Below are 26,418 nucleotides of genomic sequence, written 5' to 3'. Positions count from 1 at the left end.
AGACTGAGACTAATTCAAATTAACAGTGACAACATAGAGGCTAACATAGTGAATTTTATAAAACACACATTTTAACACACATGAGCATACACACTCGAGCAACTAGGATTGAGTGAAAACCAAAAACCTAGGCTTACAATCTCAATTATTCTCAGTCACTCCACAGTCAAAATAGTGACACTTATTGTGCTAAAAGTCACACTGTCAGCTCAAAATGACATCAAAGTGACGGATACTTGGCCCATGACTACTGGCTCTCTTCCCCAACCTTCTTTACGACAATGTTTGCAAAGAGTACCTATGATCAGTTACAAAATTTAAAGAACAGAGCAAAGGTCTCAAAAAGTAAGCCCATTATTTTTTGTCAGTCCTGGAAAACTAAATGGGAAGTGAGTGATGATAATCAGAACTTAGCCTAAGGAAGGGATTATATAAAAGAGCCACCTTGCTTGACAAAGGTTACATTACTCACTTGGATTGGGGAAAGGTGGCAGAGAACAAAGGTGTAAAGCCGCATGCTTACTCAACATCTGCATCAGGCACTGTACTTGCTCAGTACCAGTTCACAGGGAGACTTAACACAAAACTAATGACCTAAATTTGCCAGCTTTCTTTGTGTGCATATTTGCCATTGTGCTTACCATATACATAAAAATTTCCATGGTGGTCTGAATGAAAATGCCCCCCACCCCCTCAGCTCATATATGTTGGGGGATGGTCTGATGTATTTTGATGCTAATTACTGCTTGCTGTCTGTGGGACCCACCTTTTGCTTAATAAAAAGCCATCCCACCTGGGCAGGGCAATGGAGATAGGTGGAGCTAGGAGAGAGAGGAATTCTGGGAAGAAGAAAGGACGGCCATGAGGAAAAAGGAGAGAGGCCTGAGGAAAGAGAGGAGGCTGCCGTGGGTTAGATGGAGGAGAAACACATGGCCGGCATGGATGGAGAATCCGGCCCAGATGAAGAACATGAGCAAGGATATAGGATTATGGATGGGAGGGAGCTTGACAGAGGTTATTGAAAACAGATGGCGTGGGATTGAGACAGGGACCCCATGCCCGAGGCCCTACTATGGAAAGTCGTTCAGAGGATTGATATCTGGCCTGCCCCAGGTTAACTAAGGCTATTATAAAATATAACAAGTGTCTGTGTCTTAACTGATTGGTGGCTGGGCCTACAGATAATACACATAATACAGATAATTTTAAAAACAATGCATATGTTTGAATGCTTGGTCCTCAGTTGGTAGAACTGTTTGGGAAGGGTTAGGAGGTGTGGCATGTTGGAGCAGGTGTGGCATGTCCTCAGTTAACTTTCTCTGCCTCATGCTTGTAGATTAAGATGTAAGCTCTCAGCTCCTGCTCCAGCGCCTCGCCTGCCATGCTTCCTGCCATGATGGTCATGGACTCTAACCCTCTGAAACTGTAAATGCCATAAACTCTTCTGTAAGTTGCCTTGGTCATGGTGGCGTATTATGGCAACAGAAAAGTAACTAAGACGTATTTTAGAAAAATGCTGTCATTTTCACCTTTTCTCTGATCTTCCTGGTATCATCCGTTGCTGTTTCACTGACAGTCTACATAACAAACTCAGCAGCTAGCCTCTACTTTTTCCCATCTTAAACATATTTTTCTTGCTGGACATGGTGACACAACACAGCAAGACAGAGGCGGGTTCTGCTAAGTTTCAGGCTAGCCTGATCTTCATAGCGTGTTCTAGGCTAGCAAGGGCTACACCATAAGACTTTCTTTCCAAAAGTAATGAATTGCTCTTATAATTTATACTCATTATTTAGAATTAATTATTACAAATGTATAATTTGTTTTGTTTTGGTTTTCCGAAGCAGGGTTTCTCTATGTTATCTTGGCTGTCCTGGACTCACTTTGTAGACCATGCTGGCCTTGAACTCACAGTGATCTACCTGCCTCAGTCTCCCTAGTGCTGGGATTAAAGGTGTGTGCCATCACTCCCAGCTTACAAATGTATAATTATTATTATTGCTGCTGCTAAAATACATTTCTCTCCTGATGTCACATCATCTTCTAGTAGTTACAATGTTATGTTTATCAGCCATTATATGCTTTAGGTGCAAATAAAGACATAAAATTAAACCTAGCATGGTGGCATACGACTGTAATTTCAACACTTGGGTGGAGGCAAAAGGATTAGAAGTTCAAAGTCATCCTCGGCTACGTAAGACCAGATTGGATTACACAAGACCCTGCCTGAAAGGGGTAGCTGGGGAAGAAAACATGACGTAAAAACTTTTCATCATTTTTAGTTTTAGTCATAGAGGTGATTCGTGTCTGCTCAAGTGCATGTCATCATTTATAGGACTCTTGCTATGTACTAGACACAATGTTAACGGTTTTGTAAGAATTCTTTCAATTGGGCATGGTGGTGCACACCCACAATCACAGCACTTGGGAGGCTAAGGCTGGAAGGTTGGCTGGCCAAGAATTTAAGGCCAGACCATACAACATAGCAACACACATCTGAAAAAAAAAAAAAGCGTCTTCTGATTTAAACACTCAGAAGTCCCGTGAGAACTAGGTATTGCTAGCATCCCAGGTTACTATCAGGAGGCAGAATAGAGTGGATAGGTCTCTTCCTCGATGTGATGTGATGACACTGATACAGGCATTTAAACACTGTACTAGGCTGAAGATACACCTTCACACATACCCTCTTCTAAATTTTAATAACAGAAACTGTAGTTAAGTAGAATCTCTCTCTCTCTCTCTCTCTCTCTCTCTCTCTCTCTGAGAATTTGACACCTCTAATCACATAAGCAGCACTTGTTTTTAGTTTTTAAAAATCCTAAGTATGATAACTCTCATACTGTTTGCAGGTTGTTTAGTCAAGCATAAGCTGGAGAAACAAAGTGAATGAAGTATCTCTCTAAAGGACAGTATATTTTAAACATTTAACTCCAGGGTACAACAGCCCAAAACTTGTCACTTACCTTTATGTTTGATTTCATATGAAGCACATTACTTACACATAAGTCTGCATCTTTAAATCCACTCCCACACATTTTTACAAAAGGAAGGTACATGAGTGGGATAAAGAACACTAGCATCAGAAAAGCACAGTCTCTGCGGAAAGCTCGCAGCATGTGACAAGCTGGCACAGGCAGAGCTGACTCACCACAGCTTTGTCAAATAAATCTCTGAGCTTTTGCTCAGACTCTCCAGAAACTCCTGACACAATCTCTGGAGCCGCCACTTTCAGAATCGGCAAGTCTAGTTCCTGTGTACAAATACAGAAAAGAATGACCAAAGATTAAGTCACATTTAACACCTCCACATTTTCTTTATCTAATCTGTCTCATCAAAATTTTGTTTTGTTTTGTTTGGTTTTTTGAGACAGGGTTTCTTTGTGTAGCCTTGGCTGTCCTGGACTCTCTTTGTGGACCAGGCTGGCCTCAAACTCACAGTGATCCACCTGCCTCTGCCTCCTGAGTACTGGGATTAAAGGTGCACACCACCACCGCCTGGCTAAAATATTTTATATTTTATTTAGTTTTTAAAAAACATTTATTATGGGCCGGGTGGTGGTGGCACATGCCTTTAATCCCAGCACTTGGGAAGCAGAGGCAGGTTCGAGCCAGCCTGGTCTACAAAGCTAATCCAGGACAGCCAAGGCTACACAGAAAAACCCTGTCTTAGGGAAAGGAGAAAAAAAAAAAAAAAAAAAAAAGAGAGAAAGAAAAAAGAAAAAAAAAGTGAGAGCTTGCTCTATTAAGGACTAGAATAATATGCTATGCTCCTATTTTACATTTTATCATGAAATAAGTTTCTGAAAAACTAGATAGGACAAAATTAGGACTGCTAGCTTTTTATTTTGCAAAATAAATACCTTTTTTCAAGTGCAGGGGTGGATGTGGTTGATACAAGGAAGAATTACACAAAGTTTAAGGCTTATGCTAGCTTTAAATTTGCAATCTTGCCTTAATGTCACAAATACTGGAGTTTCAGGTGTACACTACCATGCCTAAGTAATCTTCTTAAGCTATTTTAGAAGACATTTGTTTTTTTTTTACATATACATTACATTATTACATATATATATACAATAGATTATCTATAGCAAGAAGAACCATGGCATAATCAGGAATTATATAAATGTTACATTCTTAGTGTTTTGGCTGTTTGTATTGACAGCCTTGAAGAAAACACCTTTCCTATCTTGATGCATTTAAAATTCTGAATGCAAATCAATCTCCATCACATATTGTCATTATCAATTTAGAACACCTACCTAGGTCTAAAAACATCTTAAGCCCTAAACAATTAAGTTTAATTGTAAAACTAAGCTACCTGGTCTTCAAATTCCTCAGAGACTTGAGAAGGAATAAATTTAATTATCTGAGTATGCTGGGAGTGTTTTAGAAGACATTTTAACAATGGAAATTTTAAATGAATTTAACTCCAATAAAAAAATTATTATTTTTCGTATTTTGCTGATTTTAAAATTACTAAGGCTGGGGCCAGTGGCCTGTAATCCCAGTACTCAGGGAGGCAGAGGCAGACAGATCTCTGAGTTCAAGGCCAGCCTAGTCTACAAGGTGAGTTCAGGACAGCCAAGGCTATACAGAGAAACCCTGTCTCAAAAACAAACAAACAACAACAAAACAAAGACTGCCTAGGATAAAGAAGTAGCTAAAATGTAAACTAAGTGTTTAGAGTTTTGTTATAGTTAAGCTTCCCAATTTTTGTCATAAACACAATAAACCAGCATAAGAAGCAGCATGAAAAAGGTAAACAAAGGAACCTTAGGCTAGGGATGGCTCCATCTATGAAGTGCTTGTAGCCTGAGAGCAGGAGCTATAGCACTGATGCCAGGGCCCCAGCGTGAGCAGGGTGCAGGATGAACCCTGGAGTTGCTGGCTACCCAAATCAACTGAGATCCAGATTCAGTGAGAAACCCTATCGCAAAACCACAACAGAAAGAGTAAGGAAGACGATGAAGGGAAAAGAGAGGGAGAAGAGTAAGACAGGGAATTTCTTAGAGATCAAATTTGTTTTCTAAGGAGATACCAGGTCTAATTGAAATTAGCCAAAGAGAAAAAAACAACAACAAAAATCAATATCCAGCAACCAAGTAGCTCACCCCAGCAATTGCATGTGCAAGTAACGTCTTCCCACAGCCTGGTGGCCCATGCAGGAGAACTCCACGAGGGGGCACGACACCAAGGTGCTGGTATACCTCTGGGTGGCGCATGTGTATGAGCATTTTGCAGACTTCCTGTCAAGGATTAAGCATAAAAGATGTCTTCTTCAGCCCAAGAAAGAGTCAACGTAGAATCAAATGTCCTATTTTTTTTTGGAACAACAAAATACATTAGATAGAACAGGCTTTAAGCTGGGACTTGAGCTTGAACCCCAGCCTTGGCATACTCTTCAAATAGCTTCAGAATCTTCATGCTTCTATTTCCTAAGCTGTAAAACTATCTATCTCATAAAATACCATGAAAGGTAATTAACGTATTGGCTATAACAGAGCAGACACTAAAAAACTATAGCCATTATACTGTCAGAACAATGTAAATTTTTTTTGTTTTGTTTTGGTTTTTTTTGGTTTTTTGAGACAGGGTTTCTCTATGTAGCCTTGGCCTACCTGAACTCACTTTGTAGACCAGGCTGGCCTCGAACTCACATCAATCCACATGCCTCTGCCTCCCAGTGCTGGGATTAAAGGCATGCACCACCACTGCCTGGCCAGTGTAACTTCTAAAGCATGCAACTTTGGGAGCCGGAGAGATGACTCAGAGGTCAAGAGCACTGTCTGCTCTTCCAAAGGTCCTGAGTTCGATTCCCAGAAACCACATGGTGGCTCACAACTCTCTACAATGAGATCTGGTGCCCTCTTCTGGCGAGCAGGCAGAACATTGTATACACAATAAGGAAATATTAAAGAGGGGGAAGGGGGTGGCACACGACTTTAATCCCAGCATATGGGAGGCAGAGGCAGAGGCAGGTGGATCACTGTGAGTTCAAGGCCAACTTGGTCTACAAAGAGAGTCCAGGACAACCAAGGCTAACACAGAGAGACCCTGTCTCAAACAAACAAACAAACAAAACAAAACAAAACAAAACAACAAAAAAAAAGCATGTAACATTACATACACTAGAACTAAAAGTGTGAAAAGACAAGAAGCTTCCTTCCTCTTGGCATCCTGAAGGATCAGATTTGCCCATCTCACCTTCCCAGTCTTTTTCTATATTTAGTTCACATTAAAAACAAAAAGGGAGCCAGGAGGTGGTGGTGGCACACGCCTTTAATCCCAGCACTCGGGAGGCAGAGGCAGGTGGATCTCTGTGAGTTCGAGGCCAGCCTGGGCTACAAAGTGAGTCCAGAACAGTCAAGGATACACAGAGAACCTGTGTCTTGAAAAACTAAAACTAAAACTAAAACTAAAGGTAGGACTGAAGAGATGGCCCAGTGGTTAAGGGCACTGCAGCTCTTGCAGAGGACCTGGGTTTGTTTCCTAGAACACACACGGTGGCTCACAACTATCTGCAACCCAGTTGCAGTGGATCTGGCAACAGTACCAGGCATGCAAGTATGCACACACACACAGGCAAGCAGAACACCTATAGAGAGTAATTTTTTAATTTAAATTAAAAACAGGTAGACTTGGGCTAGAGACATGGCTCAGAGGCTAAGAGCACTGTCTGTTCTTCCAAAGGTCCTGAGTTCACTTCCCAGCAACCACATGGTGGCTCACAACCATCTCGTGCTCTCTTCTGTCTTGCAAGCATACATGCAGTCAAAACACTGTCTATGTAATAATTAAATAAATAAAAAAAAAACCAAACAGGTAGACTTTGTGTAAACGTCTTGCAATACCCACTGTATGTAAAGCCAACGTGTACTAACTTTCAATGTTGCGTCATTGCCTCCAACATCTTCAAACTTCACATTGGAAATCTGCAACTCTGTACTTCTTGCTGTAGCTGGTTAAAAAAAAAAAAGATGAAAAGGTTAGTCTGTCCATACAAACATACAATTAAAGCTCCAGTAGATAAAAAATACTTTCAACTAGATATTCCACACACAAACAGTTCTCCAGAAAAACAACTCAAAACAGCGACCCTCTCTCAGAGCAAGCACGCCACTGCTGTGCACTGCTAGCCACGGCTCACCTTTCTTTTGCAGAATAGCTTCTATTTCTCCATCTGCTTCTTGAAGATCCTCTGTCTTTCTTTTGTTTCCTTTGCCCTTTGGCTTACCTTTCCTTTTCTTATCACTTTCCAAAAGAGGAGAATCTTTTAAATTCTGGGAAGAAAATAAAATTTAAATATGCTGTACTTCAAATTACAATGCTAATAGATGGTTTTCAAAGACAGCAATATCTATAGATATAGTATAGGTATAGATATAGATACATATCTAGATAGCAATAATATATATCCATCCATCTGGGCTGTAGCACTACTAAGTACTACCAGTCTCTTTGCTCGAGGATGCTACCTTCTTTCAGAAACCTAAAAGCATAGTTTAAATTGATAACTTTCCTTCTAGGTTCTGCCAGTTGGCAAGTTAAACTTAATCTCTTCTAAAAGACTCAAGGCAACTAAACATCCAGTTCTTACTAATTTTAGCAATGCTCTCCATAGATGAATAGTTACAGCTTACCACAAAGATATTTGGAATAAGGTGTTGGGGTAATCTTTTGTACACTGTGTGAAGGATAGTTGTTGTTGGGGTGTGTTCGTTTGTTTGTTTTTTGTTTTTGTTTTTTTGTTTTTCAAGACAGGGTTTCTCTGTGTAGCCTTGGCTGTCCTGGACTCACTTTGTAGACCAGGCTGGCCTCAAACTTACAGAAATCTCCCTGCCTCTGCCTCCTGAGTGCTGGGATTACAGGCCACCACACCAGGCTGGTATTGTTCCTCTTATGACTCTTCACCTGCCTCATACTTTGTATACATTCCTCCTCTCTCACCTTTTGACTGGCTTAATAAAGAACTACTACCAATAGCTGGGCAGGTGAAAAAGGTGGGGCTTCTGGGCTGAGTGAGGGTCTCTGGGAGAAAAATCAGACACAGGGATTCACCAGGTGAGATGAAGGAAGAATTAATGGGATGTAGGCTAGGATTTGACGGGTTAGAATAGCTGAGAATCTGCCCAGCTATAGTGCCTAAGATTTTATAAATAAGTCTTCATGTCTTTATTTGTCTGCTGGCAGGTCCAAGGAAGTTCCACTATAAAAAAGGCCCATTAAGAGCTGGAGAGATAGCTCAGCAGTTATGAGCACTGATTGCTTTTCCAGAGGACCAGGGTTCAATTCCCTGCACCTACATGGCAGCTCACAACTGTCTATAATTCCAATATCTAACACCCTCACACAGACATACATACAAACAAAACACCAATGCACATAAAATAAAAATAAATAAATTATTATTTTTTCAAAGGCCCATTAATAATGTAAAAGGAAGCTGCTACTTCATAGTTGTACTTTTGAATTTTATTTTTTTTTGAATTTTAAATATCTGTGTTTTCAGATGGTCTTAGGCGAAATGGTCATTAGAGCCCCCTGCAAAGGTTTGAGAACCTCTGTTCTATAGGCTGATCCCTAAGCCAGCCTGTAACAACAGGTGACAGGAGTGGGGCCTTCCACCTACCTGGGCATTGCCTATAGTCTCCCTGCAACCCCTCCTAGGCAGGGCTAGACTTTGAGTCCTGTGGGTCTGCCCTGTGGTCCATTACCTTGGGTTGATCTTGGCCCTGAACACTAGGATCCTACAGTGAACCTAGCAGACCCTTCTCCTCCAGGTCTCTGGTTCTACCTGGCGTGGGCCCTGGAACCCCTCTTTTGTACCTAGAATGGAAATGAGGAAGTAAGAAGGTCTCAAAGAATGGCAGGGAAAGAAAGAAAGAAACCCCAAGGGTCTTTTCCTATTTCTATTTCCTCAGTGCTGTAAATACAGACCTGTGCTGTTGTAGCCAGATTTTATATGGATGATAGGAGTTGAACTTAGGCCTCTATGCTCTCATAATAAGCACTTGGCTGATTTGGCCATTTCACAAGCTTCATTTTTGACTTTTTGATACTGGGTCTCATACAGCGCAGGCCAGCCTTGGACTTCCTTGAGCCTCTAAGCCTTTGCCTCCCAAGTACTGACATTACAGTTTTGCAGCACACACCAGTTTCAATTTTAAAAACTTTTTTTAAAAAAGCTTTTTGCCTATTCTACACATTTTCTTTCTTAAGGTAGTCTTCTCAACTGTACATAAACTACTGTCTCACTGTTTTGGCAGCTATCTTCCCTCTTCAGGAACTAAAGCTATCAATTCTCTCCCATGGAGGATTTCCCCCGAGACAGGGCTTCTCTGTATAGTTCTGGCTGTCCTCTCACTTTGTAAACCAGGCTGTCCTCAACCTCAGAGATTCACCTGCCTCTGCCTCCCCAGTGTTGGGATTAAAGGCATGCATAACACGCTGGGCTTTAAGATTGTTCTTAAACTCCGAAGTAACTGTGTCTCAGCAAGGTCATTTGGCACTACAAATTCAACAAATGGCTACCCCCTGTGCTAGACAAACCAGCCAGGAATATATTATTAAACAAAAACAAAGTCCTTGCTCTCCTGGAGTTTAAATTCTAGTGAAGGAAAACAAAGAGTGAGTTTTGAAAGAAAACAAACAAAACAAGGACCCAATAAGCTGGGTGACGATAACAAGATGAAGAAAAGTGAGAAAGACTTAGGAAAACCACAGGTATGTCACAATTTAAGTCTGCATCGTGTGAGCAGCTCTCTATAAAGACCATAAGAAAAAGGACGTGAAGTCTGGAGAAGGTGCTCTAGCTGGAAAGCTCAGGTGCTAAGATGCCAAGTGACAGAGCCTACTGCTCTAAAAACAAGACCTTGTTGATGAAGATGAGGAAGGGGGTGCGGCATGACGGGACAGGGACATGACAACAAATGACGACATGGTAACCAAATCATCTGGGGCCCTGTGTTTTGTTTTGTTTTGTTTTGTTTTGTTTTTTTGGTTTTTCGAGACAGGGTCTCTCTGTGTTAGCCTTGGCTGCCCTGGACTCACTTTGTAGACCAGGCTGGCCTCGAACTCACAGAGATCCACCCGCCTCTGCCTCCCGAGTGCTGGGATTAAAGGTGTGCGCCACCACGCCCGGCTAGGCCCTGTGGTTTTGATCTGAGGCTGAATGAAGGCACTAAAGGACTATAACTAGGAGAATGGCACTGTGGCCTGGGGATGAAGTACCCCACAGCCTGTGCTGAAGACGTGGTCCCCAGGTGATGACTGGATCATGACGGTCTAGCTTCCTCAATGGACTGACCCATTTATGAGTTCATAGCTAGCAGTTATTAGGAGATGGAACCAAACTGGAGGAAGAAGCTCATTGCCGCTGAAGTAAATTCTGGACTGTGGTCCCTTCCTATCACTGCTTCCTGGTTTAACGAGGTGAGCAGCTCTGCTCTACTATGCTCTTTTCACTATGTGGTTACACCTCTCTTCAGGCCTGAAAACAATGCTAATTCAGCTAAATAGGTCCTTCCTCAAATTGTTTCTCAGGGATTTCCCACTGCTATGAAAAGTCTCACACAAATGGCAGTGACCTAAACATTCACGAAAAGATATCTACACGTGAAAAACAGAGTAAGTAGCAAGATACAGATTATACTTGGAGATCTATTCAACAGTTAAGGTAGTCAAGATAGGATAATAATGACAGAAGTAGTCAGAAGTGATGAGGCTTATAGAGGAATCTTAAATCAGAATATAGCTGCTCTGGCAAGGGATCACATCCAAAGACTTTTCTAAGTTTGTGTGAACCAGCTGAAATACAAATACACCTTTAATCCCAGGAGAAGAGGCAAGCAGATCTCTGAGTTCAAGGCCAGCCTGGTATAGAGCAAATTTCAGGTAAAGAAAAGCTTAGGCCCAGGTGTGGTGGTACAGGCCTTAATCCCAGCACCCAGGAGACAGAGGCATCTCTGAGTTCTGTCAGTTTGGTTGAGAGGCAGTGCAGTGGAGCTGAGTTTGTGGCAGTTCAGTTCATAGAATTCTGAGGCAGTTTTACTGCGAGTTTAACAGAGACAAGTTGAAGAGGGAACAAGCTGGACACAGGTGAAGAGACTGAGCCAGAGAATGAGAAGGAGCCAGAAGATTAGAACAGATTGCCAAAGTTAGTCAGAAGCCAAGAGAGAAGCCAGTTTGAATCAGTCAGCTTGGAGAGGAGTTAGAGCCAGAACAGCTGAGTTGAACCAAGCAGCAAGAATTCAGAAAGACCTAGAAAGGGTGAGCTTATTCAGCAATAAGTCTCAGAGGCTAAAAGCATTCTAGGCCTAGATTAGATTGTATGATGTCTAGAAACTTCCAGAACTAGGCCTAGACTAGCAGACAGAGACAGTAAGCTTCTGAGATAACAGTTAAATCAGGTGAATAAAAGTTACTTTTACAGAAGGTATCTGTGTATTTCAAAGTAGTTATAACTTGGCCCAGGCATGGTGGTTCACACTTTTAATCCCAGCACTCAGGAGGCAGAGGCAGGTGGACAGCTATGGGTTGGAGGCCAGGTGGTCTACAAAGCGAGTCCAGGACAGTCAAGGCTACACAGAGACACCCTGTCTCAAAAAACAAAACAAAAAAAGTATTGTGATTTTTAAAAACAAATATAAGTATCTACTCGATACTACATTCAATGAAAAGATCGCAATATATTCCAACTACATGTAGCTAAACTTTTCACTATAAAAATACCTGTATCTCAGAATCTGGCTTTTTATAGTTGCTTTGGTCATCTGAGAAGTCCAAGGTAAGACTTTCTTTCTTTCCACCTGGAGTTTTGTCAATAAACCATCCTCCTTCTGATTCTTGGGCAGGGGTCTTCCACGCCATGGACCCCGTTTTAGATGTCAGCAGTGTCGGTGTTGAAGTGGTGGCTTCTCTCTGTTCCAACTTCAGAGTGGTTGAAACAGAATCAGAGTTTCCTTTCCGATACAAAGAGAGCAGGGAACTGTTCATGTGATTTGCTGACTGGCAGAAACATGATTTCAGTGTAAGTAACTCAGCAGGTCTTAAAACCCCAGTACCCAAACTAAAAAGCTTTGTGTATTTTGCTTTAAACACACAACTTTTCTCACAACATTACAGTCATAATACACAGGTTAGGTAACTCCCAAACAAGCTACAAAACAGAGAACCAGGCCAATTCATAATTGGTTAAATAAAACGAAGAGGTATGGAAACAAACTAGTAATCAGTTATAGCAACCTCATCAGTTAAATACTGGATCAAATACAGTGGAGTACTAGCATGAATTCAAAGCCCCACTTACCAGGTAGGAAAAGCTAAGAAACTACCTGTAAGCAACTTGGCGCATTTTGATGTATCTCTTTAGTTAGGCCTGTCATCGGTGATGAAGCCTCCATGGCATTCCTTCTTTATGTGTTTTCTGGAACAGAGTCTTACTATGTAGCTCTGGCTGGCCTGGAACTTCCTATGTAGAGCAGGCTGGCCTAGTGCTCACAGATGTGCCTGCCTCTGCCTCCCAAGTGCCAAGATGAAGCCACACACACGTGGTGAGTTTTTCTATTATTACTTCCCTTAATATTCTAATCTGCTTTAGTTTTGGCTATTGTTTCCCCCTTTCCCTTTATATAACTGATTATACAAACATAAGTACTAGAAGGATGATTAAACCACCATGAGTGTACAGGAAGCACTCAGTTATGTATTGATAAAGAAGGACAAAGACCTCTGTTCTATTTTTGGCCTTTTTCCTAAAAGAGGATCATAATGAGTAAGGGGAAAAAATGGGCTAGAGGGATAGCTCAGGAGAGAGGACCAAGTTCAGTCCCAGAACCCACATGGTGGCTCTCAACTCCAAGTTCTAGGGTATGCCCTCTTCTGACCTATATACATGGAGGTAAAACAGTCATATATGTAAAATAAAAATAAATTTTGCTGGGTGAGGTGATGCACACCTGTAATCCCAGAACTCTGGGGAGGCAGAGGCAGGCAGATCTCTGTGAGTTCAAGGTCAGCCTGGTTTCCAAAACTAGTCCAGGACAGCAAAGGCTACACAGAGAAACTCAGTCATGAAAAACCAAAATCAAATAAATAACCCGCCCCCCAAAAATCCAGTAAAAAAGCAAACAAATCTTTTTTTAAAAGAAAGAAATCAAAGTGGGCTCATTGAACATTTGGCTAACCTGTGGATCCGGATAATCTTCCATGTTTGAATCATCATCAGAATAGCTTTCAGTGTACCTCAGAATTAAAAAGAGAAAACATTTTGAAGCCTTTTTTTCTGAAAACCTAAAAAATTACTATCCCAAACAAGTCAATTATTAAAGTAAAACATGTTGGTTAAGAGTCCAAGGGTAGGACTGGGGGTGGTGGTACACGCCTTTAATCCTAGCACTCTGGGAAGGCAGAGGCAGGCAGATCTTTATGAGTTCAAGGACAGCCTGGTCAAGTCCAGGACAGCCAAGGCTAACACAGAGAAACCCTGACTCTGAAAAACAAAAAAACAAAACAAAAGGGTGGGGTGGGGATCCAAGAGCTGAGCTGCAGAGTTCTTACAGAAGACCAAGTATGGCTCCTATCTCAATAAGAGGCCTCCCTCTTCTGGCCTCCAAAGGCACATACACTTTAGTGTGTGAGCACACATGCACACATCACATCACATCACACACACACACAGAGCATTCACTAACAGGCATACTCACTAATATAAGTAATTAAAAAAACAAAACAAAATATCCCCAGTCACTGTATTGCTCATCATCAGAGAGACTTCTTTGTATATAGTAGATGGGAATTAATACTGAGACTCAAAACTGGATCATGTGCAGTATGAGAGACTTTGGAATAGGCCATTTTAAATGAATGGTCTTCACCAACCCTTCCCTCAAGGCTCAGGGATCTATGCAGAAGAGAGGCAGAAAGACGGCAAGAACCAGAGGTGGTGGATGACCAAGCAAACAGTGTTCTCTAGACACAGCAGGGCTGATGCACATATGAACCCACAGAGACTGTGGCAGCATGCACATGACCCACAAAGGTTCAAACCAGACACAGCAGGGCTGATACACATGGGAACTCACAGAGACTGTGGCAGCATGCACAGGAGCCACACAGGATCAAACCAGACACAGCAGGGCTGATGCACATGTGAACCCACAGAGACTGTGGCAGCATGCACAGGACCTGCACAGGATCAAACCAGACACAGCAGGGCTGATGCACATGTGAACTCACAGAGACTGTGGCAGCATGCACAGGAGCCACACAGGATCAAACCAGACACAGCAGGGCTGATGCACATGTGAACCCACAGAGACTGTGGCAGCATGCACAGGACCTGCACAGGTTCAAACCAGACACAGCAGGGCTGATGCACATGTGAACCCACAGAGACTGTGGCAGCATGCACAGGATCTGTATAGGTTCAAACCAAACAAAATCCCAGCACCGAGAGGGAAAGTAAACACAAGCATTAATTCCAATTACTATTTACTAGGAAAGAGAAAAACCTCTTCTGCAAGGGAGTGTCACTGGGTAGACTAAACACACTCCAAGGAAAGCCCCATGTTTGGGAGAAGTTAATTGGCTGACACAAAATGAACTCCAACGTTTCTTTTTGGCCTTCCTGTTTTAGCAAATTTTTTTTTCTTACTAGTTTTTGTTTACTTTGATTTCACTGTATGTTGGGAACACGAAATTAGATGGGTAAGGAGGTGAGAATAATCTAGGAGAAACTGGGGATGATCAAAATACATTGTATTAGAATTTTGTTTTGTTTTTTGAGCCTTGTGTAGCCTTGACTGTCCTGGACTCGCTTTGCAGACCAGGCTGGCCTTGAACTCACAGCAATCCACTTGCCTCTGCCTTCTGAAGTGCTGGGATTAAAGGCTTGCCACACTACGCCTGGCTCATAAACATAAATCATAAGAGAAAAGTTATTATGATCAAAGAAACTAGAATTTAAAAATCTACTTTAAACAGCCAGGCATGGTTGTGTAAACTTTACTCCCAACACCTGGGGGCAGAGGAAGGCTGGTCTCTGTGAAGTGAGGCCAGCCTGATCTACAAGGAGAGTTCAAGGAGAGCTAGGACTACAGAGAGACCCTGTCTCAAAACTAAAGAAAACTAAAGTAAACTAGAAATCCATTTTAACTAGTTAGAACTCTGTGCTTACTGCCTCCGAGTGTCAGCTTCCTTATCTTTCAAATAGGAATGTCTCATTAAGTTTTGTTTTTGTATTTAATGTGTATAGGGTTTTTCTGCCTGTGTGTATGTAAGTGCTGGGAATCAAATGTGGTTCCTCTGGAAGAACTGAGGCATCACTCCAGGCCCAAAAATGTTTGTATTTTTACCGAGAGTGCTCCAGTCATAATGTATTTAAACATCAAAATTTGCTGCCATCTTTTTAATATACCTGGCATTATATTAAAACAAAGAATAACAAAGATGATGAGACAACTGTGCTGGTAATACAAAACAGCAAACAATTTCACTGCCACATGATATTAAGATTAAATCTTTACAACCAGATGCTAAGAAAACGCTCACAAGGACCTAAGAAGGCCCCCAAAAGACTGACAGCTTCATTGGCTTTTTATTTATTTATTTATTTTTTGGTTAATTTATTTATTATGTATACAGTGTTCTGCCTGCATGTGTGCCTGCCTGCCAGAAGAGGGCATCAGATCTCATTATAGATGGTTGTGAGGTACCATGTGGTTGCTGGGAATTGAACTCAGGATCTCTGGAAGAACAGTCAGTGCTCTTAACCTCTGAGCCATCTCTCCAGCCCCTTCACTGACTTTTGTTCACATGGCTGAGTGAGATTTGTGAAACAGACATGAATAGTTAAGTTGCTGAAAAGCACAGTTAAAATGCCTTGAGGGAGTCGAGAACAATCGATATGGCTTGAGAAAGACAGTGTGAGGTAGGAAAATGTCCAGGCTCCATGGCATTGTTGGCCAAAAAGAGCCACGGAAAGCTCTCCAAGCATGAATGCGGGGCTTTAGGAAAAATGCTTTGCAACACTTACTCATCTTCTCCATCTTGTCTTGCTCTTTTTGCCAGATGTTCATCTTCTAGTTCTTTGAGATTCTTAAGTTCTTTCTCGCTACTAATTATGTTAAATACTGAAATCGATAAATGATAAAATGTCAAGAGCTAAAATAATTATTTCTATAACTTGATAACTGTTCAAACAGTGAAAGACTTACCTTTTTCTACCTGAATCCTAAAAGCATTTCTTTTTCTTCGACCATAATCTACACTGGGAAAAGAAAATAATTTTAGCACATAGTTTCCACAAATATTTTCCACTAAATATTACCAGTTATACTGGTAAACTGTTATGTGCTACTCTGGGGTACTCTGGAATTTCCTAAGAAATCCAATTGCCTCCTGAGTGCTGGGATTAAATGCTTCTCCCGCCCAGTTACATTGACTTTCTTGTTTTGTTGTTGGTGTTTGAGACAATGTTGCTAAGTAGTCCAGATGGGATACAAAAACTCAGGATTCCCAGAAAGTACTGGGATTATAGGTGTAAGCCACTATGTCCAGCTGTTACTGACATTTTAGAAGGAAATAGGTCAGCTAATTTTTAAAATATCCGTTATCTAGATCTATCCCATAATTCTCCATTATTAAATTCAAGTTCAGGCATTTATAAGAAAACTGTATGCGAGATGGAGAGATGGCTTAGAGGTTAAGAACACTGGCTGCTCTTCCAAAGGTCCCAAGTTCAATTCCCAGCAACCATATGGTGGCTCACAACCATCTATAATGAGATCTGATGCCCTCTTCTGACATGCAGGAGTACATGTGGGCAGAACACTGTACATAGAAATAAATCTTAAAAAAAAAAAAAAGACTGTATGCCAAAGATAGTGCAGAAAAGTTTCTTTGATTTCCAAGTAAATGCTTTTGTTTTTTTGGAAACAAGGTATCTTTATGTAGTCCTAGCTCTGTCCTGGAACTCACAGAGAACCTACCTGCCTCTGCCTCAGTGCTGGGATTAAAGGCATGAAACATCAGGAGGAAGAGGTAAATGATCTCAGTGAGTTTAAGGACAGCCTGGTTTACATTATAAATTATAGGCCAGCCACAGCTACATAGTGAGACTGTCTTTAGCAAAAACAACCCCCCTCCCCCCAAAAAATCATGTACTTGGAGGTGGTTAGATAGCAGATAAGATACATATTATCAAAGTTGCCTATAAACTCAATCTCTAGGACCCACATGGTGAAAAGAGAGAGTTGACTGCTGCAAAGTTGTCTTACCTTCACACGTATGTCATAGCACATGTGCAGACACACACACACACACTCACACACACACATTAAATGCAATTTTTAAAATTTCTCAGTAAGATTCTTGGAGCTCACCAGATAAAGTATTTGCTGTGCAAGTGTCAGAATCTCCAAGACAGGTATAGGGAAACAAAGTAGAGACTCTAGGCCAGTTAGCCTAGAATATAAAAATAAGAGACCTTAGGGATGGAGAGATGGCTCGGAAGTCAAGAGCACTGGCTGCTCTCCCAGAGGACCCAGGTTCAATTCCCAGCACCTACATGGTGACTCACAACTGTCTCTAATTCCAGTTCCAGTGGATTTAACATCATACACCTGGTACCTGACACCACACATGTGGAACACAAACATGTAGATACAAGTATACACACACATAAGATAAATATACTTGCTGGGTGTGGTGGCGCACGCCTTTAATCCCAGCACTCGGGAGGCAGAGGCAGGCAGATCACTGTGAGTTCAAGGCCAGCCTGGTCTACAGAGTTAGTCCAGGACAGTCAAGAGACACAAAGAAACCTTGTCTCAAAAAACAAAACAAAACAAAACAAAAAAAGATAAATATACTTAAAAGACAAAAACAAGGCCAGGCATGGTGTTGCACAATTTTAATTCCAGCACTCAGGAGACAGAAGTAGAGGCATCTTTGAATTTGAGGCTAGCTGGTCTACAGAGAGTTCCAGAACAACCATGACTACACAGAGAAACCCTGTCTAGGGGGACCAGAGGACACGGGATGGGACAAGATGAGACTTGGGTGGTGGTGGGTAACACAAGACAAACAAACAAAAACCAAGAGACCTTGCCTCAAACAAGGCAGAGGGCAAGGAATGACACCTGGACTGCAAAGATGTGCGTGCACATGCACACATGTATACACAAACCAGAAAACAAAAACAAAAACAAAAACAAGCAAAGGAACCAGGTACTTAGTTTAATTTAAATGGAGACCATGAAGTTGTGATACCTCTATTAAGAATCATATTCAAGTGGAAGAAAACAAAACACAACATTCAAAATAAGTAAGTAGGGGCTGGAGAGATGGCTCAGCGGATAAGAGCACTGTCTGCTCCTCCAGAGGACCTGAGTTCAATCCTTAGCAACAACATGGTGGCTCACAACCATCTATAATGGAATCTGATGCCCTCTTCTGGCCTGCAGGTGTATATCCAGATGGAGCACTCAAACATAAAATAAATAAAATTAAAAAAAAAAAAAGTAAGTAAAGGTAATTTACAAGTAGCAAGAAGCACCTATGTAGGGTCAACATTCAAATCAAGTTTACACAGCCAAGGCTGGTCTCTGACTTGCTGTGAACTTGACCTCCTTCTGCCTTCGCGTCCTGAATGCTGGGATTATAGACATTTACCATCGGCCTCATTTTTAAAAGCTGTGGTGCTATGGACAGGACCCAGGGCTTTGTTCATCCTAGACAATCACTCCCCCAACTAAACTATATTACTAGCCCAAGAATAATTCTTTCTTAAACCATGCTTAGTTAAGACTCAGTCAAAAACAGCTACAGAACATTCAAGAGAAAAGGCCACGGCTGACAGAGCACACCTGCAATCCCTACATTCCGAGTCTGAAGCAGAACCATTAGTTTGAAGGCAGGCAGCCTGTTATATGTAACAAGAAATTGTCTTATAAATAAAATATAAAGTAAAAAGTGACTGAAACCGTAAGACACAGGCACAACTCTGGCCAACAGAAGGCCAGTGAATGGCTCGGCAGGTGGAGCTGTTTGCCGTGTAAGCGTCACCATCTGAATTGGATCTCTGGACTGTGTAAAGGTGTGTCCTCTGACTTCCACATTCATAATGTGGTATATGTACATGTGCGCGCGCGCGCACACACACACACACAGCACATCGGTAATTTAAAAAACAAAAGCCTGTTTTGGCTAAAAATTTTCACTTGCATCAGATTCCTGCACGAGGCCAATAATGACCAGGGTAATCTTTTGCATTCCCTACCAGGCCAAAATCACAAGATGTTGCCCCAAATCTGTAATTGCCTTTGATTCAGGAATGGCAACGCCTGGCAGCACAAACTGTACCCCAAGTAAGAATAGTTACTTGTGGTGGTCCAGCCCACACCCTGAGTAATCATTTTACAGGAAACAGATTGTTAGTTCCCTCAAAGGATGGGAGTGCTAAGTTCTGACCCTCATGGAGCCTGAACTGAGATAAGGATCGATTAGTGACGCCCTAACCAGAATTGTTTAATTATTCCTAGCTCTTGCTCCGCTGTCCCGTTTCTTCTGTTCACACCTAGAGCTCCACCCAGCGTGCTGAAGCAGGGTCACTGGACCCATCTACCTGTCCCTGTGCGCATTCACTCTCCTTTCTTCGTTCATTCCTCATCTTCCTCTCCTTGACTAGGAAAGCCTAGCCTGCTGGGGCGGCTGAAGTCAGGTCTTGCCCTAAAACTCCAATTACACAACTATCAAAGCAAGTCGTAAAACCATGGCAAATCTAACCTAATTTTTCAAAGCCCTGAGACTATATAGAGTGTAAAAAATTATAGTATTTGGGGGCTGGTGAAGTCTGCACAGTTACGTGAACTTGACACTCTTGCAGAGGACCCAGATTTGGTCTCCAGCACCCAAGTGGTAGCTCACAACTGACTATAATTTCCTTTTCAGGATATCTGATGTTCTCTTTGCAACCACAAGTGCACACTGTACACATACATGCATGCAGGCAAACACTCATACACAGAAAAGTAAACAAATCCTAAAGGGGTGGAACAGGAGATATGGCTCAGAGGTTAAGAGCACATGCTGCTCTTACAGAGGACCCAGGTTCTATATTCCTGGCAGCCACACGGTACCAGTCTTAATTGGTAAGCTGAGGTCACTCTGGGCCTCAACTGCACGAAAGCCCATCAACAAAACAAAACAAAGCCAGCATCCCGGCTTCCTCAATTAATTTCTCACGAGAATTAATCTTGGCCACTATTAACAGTACTTTTTATGGTAGTGAGAATTCAGCTGTTAGTAAGCCGGTGAGACACAAGGAAAACTTGAAGCTTATACTGGAAAGGGGTGGAGTTCAGTTGGGGAATGCTTCTAGTGCATCAGGCTCCAGCACCGAAGTCAGGGGTGGTGGCCTATGCCTGTGATCCCAGCACCTGAGAGAACGGCAAGACCACTCAAAGTCACCATGGGCTACACGTTTGGAGGCCAACCTGGGCTACATGAGATCTGCTCTTAACAATAAACCAAAAAGGCAGAGGCAGGAAAATCACTGTAAGATGGAGGTAGCCTGGTCTACAAAGCGAGTCCTAGACCATCCAAGGCTACACAGTGAGACTCTGTCTCAAGAAACAAAAAGGAAAAAAGAAAGCAGTTGATACAAGTACCGCTGATACAAAATGAGGGCAGTCACAGCTACAGAAAAGGTGGTCAGGCTAAATAACCATGCACTTTAAAGACATCCTTCAGCTGAGCATGGTGGCGTAGGCCTTTAATCCGAGCACTCAGGAGGCAGAGGCAGGCGGATCTCTGTGATTTTGAGGATAGCCTGGTCTACAAGTCCAAGTCCAAGACAGCCAAGATTACATGAGAAACCCTGTCTCAAAAAACAAACAAACAAAAAAAGACATAGGTGGTTAACATAGGTTTGAAGAGTGGTTTTCCCTGGTGGTGGTGGTGCCCACTTAGAAGGGTACACGAACCTGTGAGGGGCATTTTCTATGGTCACAAAGACTGTAGAGCATTAAGAGATTCAGTGAGCAAGGTGCAGCCACTGGATACTCTTGCTCACAAACAGCAATTCCACCTCAAACCTCCACTGCTCCTTCAGGACTTTCAGTTGTTCAGCCACTCATTGGAGATGGTGAAAACCTGAGTTTAGTTACCTCACCTGGAACCCATCTGTCATCTACATAAACTCATTTTGAATAGTTTTAAAAGAACTGAACTTTTTAAGAATACAATTATGTGCCAGGTGCTGTGGCGCACACCTGTAATCCCAGCACTCAGGAGGCAGAAGCAGGCAGATCGTTGTGAGTTCGAGGCCAGCCTGGTCTACAAAATGAGTTCAGGACAGCCAAGGCTACACAGAGAAACCCTGTCTCAAAAATCAAAACAAAACAACAACAAAGAATACAATTACTTTACAAATTGAGAAATTTCACTGTTGTTTTTAATTCAACCTGAAATCTTCCTTCCTCAGTTTTCCAGGTGCTGGGATTAAAGACATGGCAACCAGGCCTAACTCACATCCCCTGATAGAGTCTGAAAGCTGAGGAAGAAATGCTTGATGATTTTAGCTTTCTGAGGAAACAGAAAGGAGAAATATAGCAATGTCCCTATCTCCTGGCCAATCAAAGAGGTAAGAAACAATAAAAAGAAGACATTTCCTCTACTGTAAGAAATTAACACTATATATATAGTAGGTGATTATAGATGTTTATATAAATGATTTGAGATCCAGGATTATGAATTGGTAAAATAATGCCAGCAGCCAATGATTTCAATTGAAAAAGTAAGCAACACGGAATATTTAAAATGGAGGGGGGCCCCTATGAGCATATACAGGGGGAGGTAATCCCCCTCAGGAACAGTCATAGGGGAGGGGAATAAGGGGGAAATGGGAGGGAGAGAAGAATGGGAGGATACAAGGGATGGGATAACCATTGAGATGTAACAAGAATAAATTAATTTAAAAAAAAGAAAAGAAATAAAAATAACCTTGTGAGTAACAATTAAAAAATAAGTAAATAAAAATAAATGGAGGGGGGCTTATAAAAAAAGCACGGATTTAGCAGCGCACTATTCACCTGTACATTCTTTGCAAATCAGAGGCCAAGATGCCAGTGTCCACATATTTGCCACATCTGTTACTGGTGAGGTACTAAAAGAGAAAACATGACAAATATTTACTTAAATATCTCAATCAGTAACTGAGAGATTGAACTATTCTAACACATACTTTAATGTAAATTCTTCAGCAATAAAGTATAGCACAAAATAAAAAAGCATATCATAAGCAATTAAAAAAATTGCCACATTTGTAATTCGAGACTAGACATAATTAGCCACTACAGTGCAGTATCTTTACGGTAGTGAGAGCTTACTATATATCCTGTTCCCAAACACACAAAACACAGCAGCAAATGTCTGACTACCAGCTGAAGGCAATCCAGTTTTAACATGAAATCACCTTTTTTATTTTTAATTACTTTTTGAGATGGGGGATCTTGCTGTTGCCCAGGCTGGTCTTAAAATACAACACTTGTCTAACATATGGAAAGCCCAGTTCCATCTCCCAGCACCAGCCCCTCACAGAAAAACGAAAAGGGGGTGGGGATTCCAGATATTTCAAAGCCCACTGACTGCTTCTGACTAGAGCTCTGACGAGCTTCAGTTTTGCTTTAAAATTATCTCACTGGCTGTTGTGTGGAGTCAGAAACCAAGACCGTAGCTAGTTCTGGGCTCTGCAAGAATGTAAAACAGGCTGGTGGCGGTTCGGACTAGGATAGCTGGAGGCAGCACTTGTTTGGATGGGTTTTATTTTCTCCAGTCGTGTGTAACCTAGGTTGGCCGTCAACTTTGAACTCTCCTGCCTGAGATTCCCAAGTGCTGGAATTGGAGGAGTGGGATACTACACTTGCTCTGTTTCTGGAGTGGTTAACTAGATTATTAAGGCATTAAATACAGGATGTAAAGAAATAAGTCCAAAAGAGGCTTTACATTTTAACAACTAAATGGAAGGTGGTGTCATTTTCTGAAATAAAAAAAAATACTAAGAAAATCTGGAAGGGGTTAAAAGAAAAAAAATACACACACACACACACACACACACACACACACACACACACACACACACTATATATATATATATATATATATATATATATGGGCTGGAGAGATGGCTCAGTAGTTAAGCGCACTGGCTGCTCTTCCAGACAGGCCCGGTTCAACTCCCAGTACCTACATGGCAGCTCACTCTGTAACTCCAGTTCCAGGGCATCCCACACCAGCACGCAGACATACATGCTGGCGAAACATCAACGCACATGAAACGAAATGCTAATAAAATGTAAAACGGCAGAATCTGGGGCTGGAGACAGCTTCCAGTCACTGAGCCAGAGGCGACAACTAGGAAACTGGATATAAAGAATTCCAGAGACCCTGTCTCAGAACAGTGACAAAAAGAGAGATGAGGACGCTCTCTGTTGCACAGAATAACTCTAAGGCTGGGTGGGGATGGTGCGCGCCTTCCATCCCAGCCCTCGGGAGGCAGAGGAAGGCAAGATCTCGGCGAGTTCGAGGCCAGCTTGGTCTACAGTGCGAGTTACTGAGTATGATGGTGTCTCAACAACAAAACGAAACAAAAATCAAATTCCTCCCTCCCTTTAATTCGTGTCTGAGCTCACTGCACCACTGAAGGCATCCAGCACGCAGTGCTTCCTAGTTATGAAGATGAAACAAACAAACAAACAAACAAACAAAAACCATTGGCAAAGCATCCAGGCTCCTAAGCCTGTTTTATTGCTGTTCCCTAAAGTAACCCGCACGCTCTGGAGAACGGGAATTAACGTTTGAATTATGGACTCCGACGGCATCATCGGAACCCAGCGGCAGCGTGAAGAGCCAGGCCAGGTAGGCGGGCGAACATGGAGACGCGGTGTCCTGAGACCCACACGCACCTGAATGACCCGTTGCTTCAGCTTCCCGTCCACGAACACAGCAGGCCTGGGCTTCATGCTGCCCGCGCCAGTCGCGGACGACTCACGTTACCGGGGATGCCTAACGCAGGCGCCTTCCCTGACGCACCGGAAACGCTGCGCACGCTTAGTTCCGCGACACCGGAAATGCCCTTCGTATGGTCCCCCCTTCAGCTGGGAAGCGCGGAGAGTAAGGAGGGCTGCACTGCTTCGGAAATCGGGAAGACCTGGAAGCGCGCGCAAGTTTGTAATCCGGTTCTTTTTTCAGCATAGGCTATCCAACAGGGCCCAGGAGGCCAGGCCCACTTTGAAGCCGCTCAACTTTATTGGTCCCCAAACGAGCAGACACGGACTCCATTTGCGGCTGCGCAGACTCTCACAAGCCAGTAATAAACTTGATGTCAAACCAGGCATAGCGGTACATGCTTATAATTTCAATATTCGGGAAGCTGAGGCAAGGAATATTCAAAGGCAGCAGGGCTTAGAAGCAAGAGGCTCTCCCTCAAAACAAAAAACTTTGTATTTGTCGCATTCCAGGCTAGAAACTGCAACCCGTTCATCGAGTTTTTGTTTGCTTTTTGTTTTGTTTTGTTTTCTTTCATTTTGAGACGGGAGCAGTGTGGGGTGTGGTTCTCACACTGTAAAGCCAGGATAGTGTGGAACTCAGTCTGAGGACTTTTCGCCTTAGAGACGTCTTTTCAGGCAAAACCATGATTCGTGGCTTTGATGCAGAAAAGAATTTCAGGACAAACCAATATGAAGCAGAATTGGAATTTATTTATCTTACAATTTAAAAAAACATATTTAGTTTATGAGTGCTCTAGCTGCATGTACACCTGCATGCCAAAAGAGGACATCAGATCCCAATATAGATGGTTGTGAGCCACCACGTGGTTTCTGGGAATTGAACTCAGGACCTCTGGAAGAACAATCAGTGTCCTTAACCTCTGAGCCATCTTTCCAGCCTTGGAATTTATTAAAAGATAGTTTTAACAGTCTTAAGCACAGTGGTTAATAAAGAGATGCTCAGGGAAAGAAGAAGAAAGATATAAATAACCCAAGTGTGCGTATGGTTTTCTTGGCCTTTTCAAGGTAGAATTGTGAATAAGAGTTTGTTTTTAAGTCATATTGTTCAAAGAGTAATTTACAGCAGGGTTTAAATGGTTGTTCAGAAAGTTGGATATGGCCAGGCGTGGTGGCGCACGCCTTTAATCCCAGCACTCGGGAGACAGAGGCAGGTGGATCACTGTGAGTTCAGGCCAGCCTGGTCTATAAAGCAAGACTAGGACAGCCAAGGCGAACGCAGAAACCCTGTCTCAAACAAACAAACAAACAAACAAACAAGAAAAAAGAAATTTGGATTTGCCCACCTTGGTCTACAGAGAAAGTTTCAGCACAGCCAAGGCTACACGGAGAAACCCTGTCTCCAAAAGGCAAAAATTAATAAGTTGGATTTATGAGGGAGAACTGCTGAGACTATAGAATGGCTTATCAGTTGCTTCTCTATGATAAAACGCATGACCAAGACAATTTATGGAAGAGTTTATTTGTGGCTCACTGTTCCAGTGGGATCACTGTTCATGATGGCAGAGCAGAGGTGGCAGGCAGCTGAGGACACGTACCTCTAACCACAAACAGAAAGCCTGAGGTAACGCAAACTGATAGGAGTCTTTTGAAACCTCAAAGCCTGCCCCCAGAGATATACTTCCTCCACCAAGGCCACACCTACCTCTCCCCAAACAGCCACCAACTGGAGACCCTGAGGGACAGCTATTCAAACCACCGCAGCAACCAGTCCTTATCAAACCCAAAAGCCTCATGCATGATAGGCAATCACTCCACCTGTTGAGCTACATTAAGTGGACTATATCTATAGCCTCCTAATTGAATTGCATTATTCTTAGTGCCAGAATAATATATATATATATATATATATATATATATATATATATATAACAGTGCTGCTGTTAATTATTTGTAACAGCCTTTCTGACTGGAGTGAGGTGGAATCTCAGCAAAGTTAGTCGCATTTCCCTGTGTTGCACTGCTCTCAATAGCAGGTTTATAATTTTACATTGCCACCAGCATGTATAAGAATTCCACCCAGCCCTCGGGAGGCAGAGGTAGGTGGATTGCTGTGAGTTCAAGGCCAGCCTGGTCTACAAAGAGAGTTCAGGACAGCTAAGGCTACACAGAGAGACCCTGTCTCAGAAAAACAAAACAAAACAAAAGAATTCCAGTTATAAGCCCAGCACAGTGGCTCATGCCCTTAAATCCCAGCACTCAGGAGGCAGAGGCCGGCGGACCACTGTGAGTTCGAAGCCAGCCTGGCCTACAAAGCTAGTCCAGGACAGGCAAGGCTACACAGAGAAACCCTGTCTCAGAAAAACAAAAAACAAAAACAAAAACAAAAAACCAAAAAACAAACAAAC

General features: G+C 42.4%; 1 protein-coding gene across 3 annotated transcripts in view; it reads right to left on the bottom strand.

Moving 5' to 3' along the window:
- Window positions 1–24,338, bottom strand: part of NVL (nuclear VCP like) — a 63,915-nt gene extending 39,577 nt beyond the window's left edge. The window contains exons 1-10 of one of the 3 annotated variants that reach the window (XR_014781400.1): window positions 23,969–24,338; window positions 22,097–22,170; window positions 16,220–16,272; window positions 16,039–16,135; window positions 13,190–13,247; window positions 11,736–12,011; window positions 7,153–7,285; window positions 6,887–6,963; window positions 5,117–5,251; window positions 3,152–3,253 (exon numbers count right to left, since the gene is read on the bottom strand). Coding sequence is in view for 2 of the 3 variants with exons in the window: in XM_084793805.1 (XP_084649931.1) it covers window positions 3,152–3,253; window positions 5,117–5,251; window positions 6,887–6,963; window positions 7,153–7,285; window positions 11,736–12,011; window positions 13,190–13,247; window positions 16,039–16,135; window positions 16,220–16,272; window positions 22,097–22,170; window positions 23,969–24,025 (1,062 nt within the window). In the remaining variant the exon portion in view is untranslated. The remainder of the gene's footprint in view (window positions 1–3,151; window positions 3,254–5,116; window positions 5,252–6,886; window positions 6,964–7,152; window positions 7,286–11,735; window positions 12,012–13,189; window positions 13,248–16,038; window positions 16,136–16,219; window positions 16,273–22,096; window positions 22,171–23,968) is intronic. The other 2 variants (XM_084793805.1, XM_084793806.1) reach the window with 2 other exon arrangements.
- Between the last annotated feature and the right edge of the window lie 2,080 nt (window positions 24,339–26,418).

Source organism: Acomys minous (genome assembly GCF_964271855.1).
Source record: "Acomys minous genome assembly, chromosome: 1".
NCBI lineage: Eukaryota > Metazoa > Chordata > Mammalia > Rodentia > Muridae > Acomys > Acomys minous.
The sequence above is the reverse complement of the archived record's forward strand: the minus strand, read 5'-3'. Positions and strand labels throughout refer to the sequence as shown.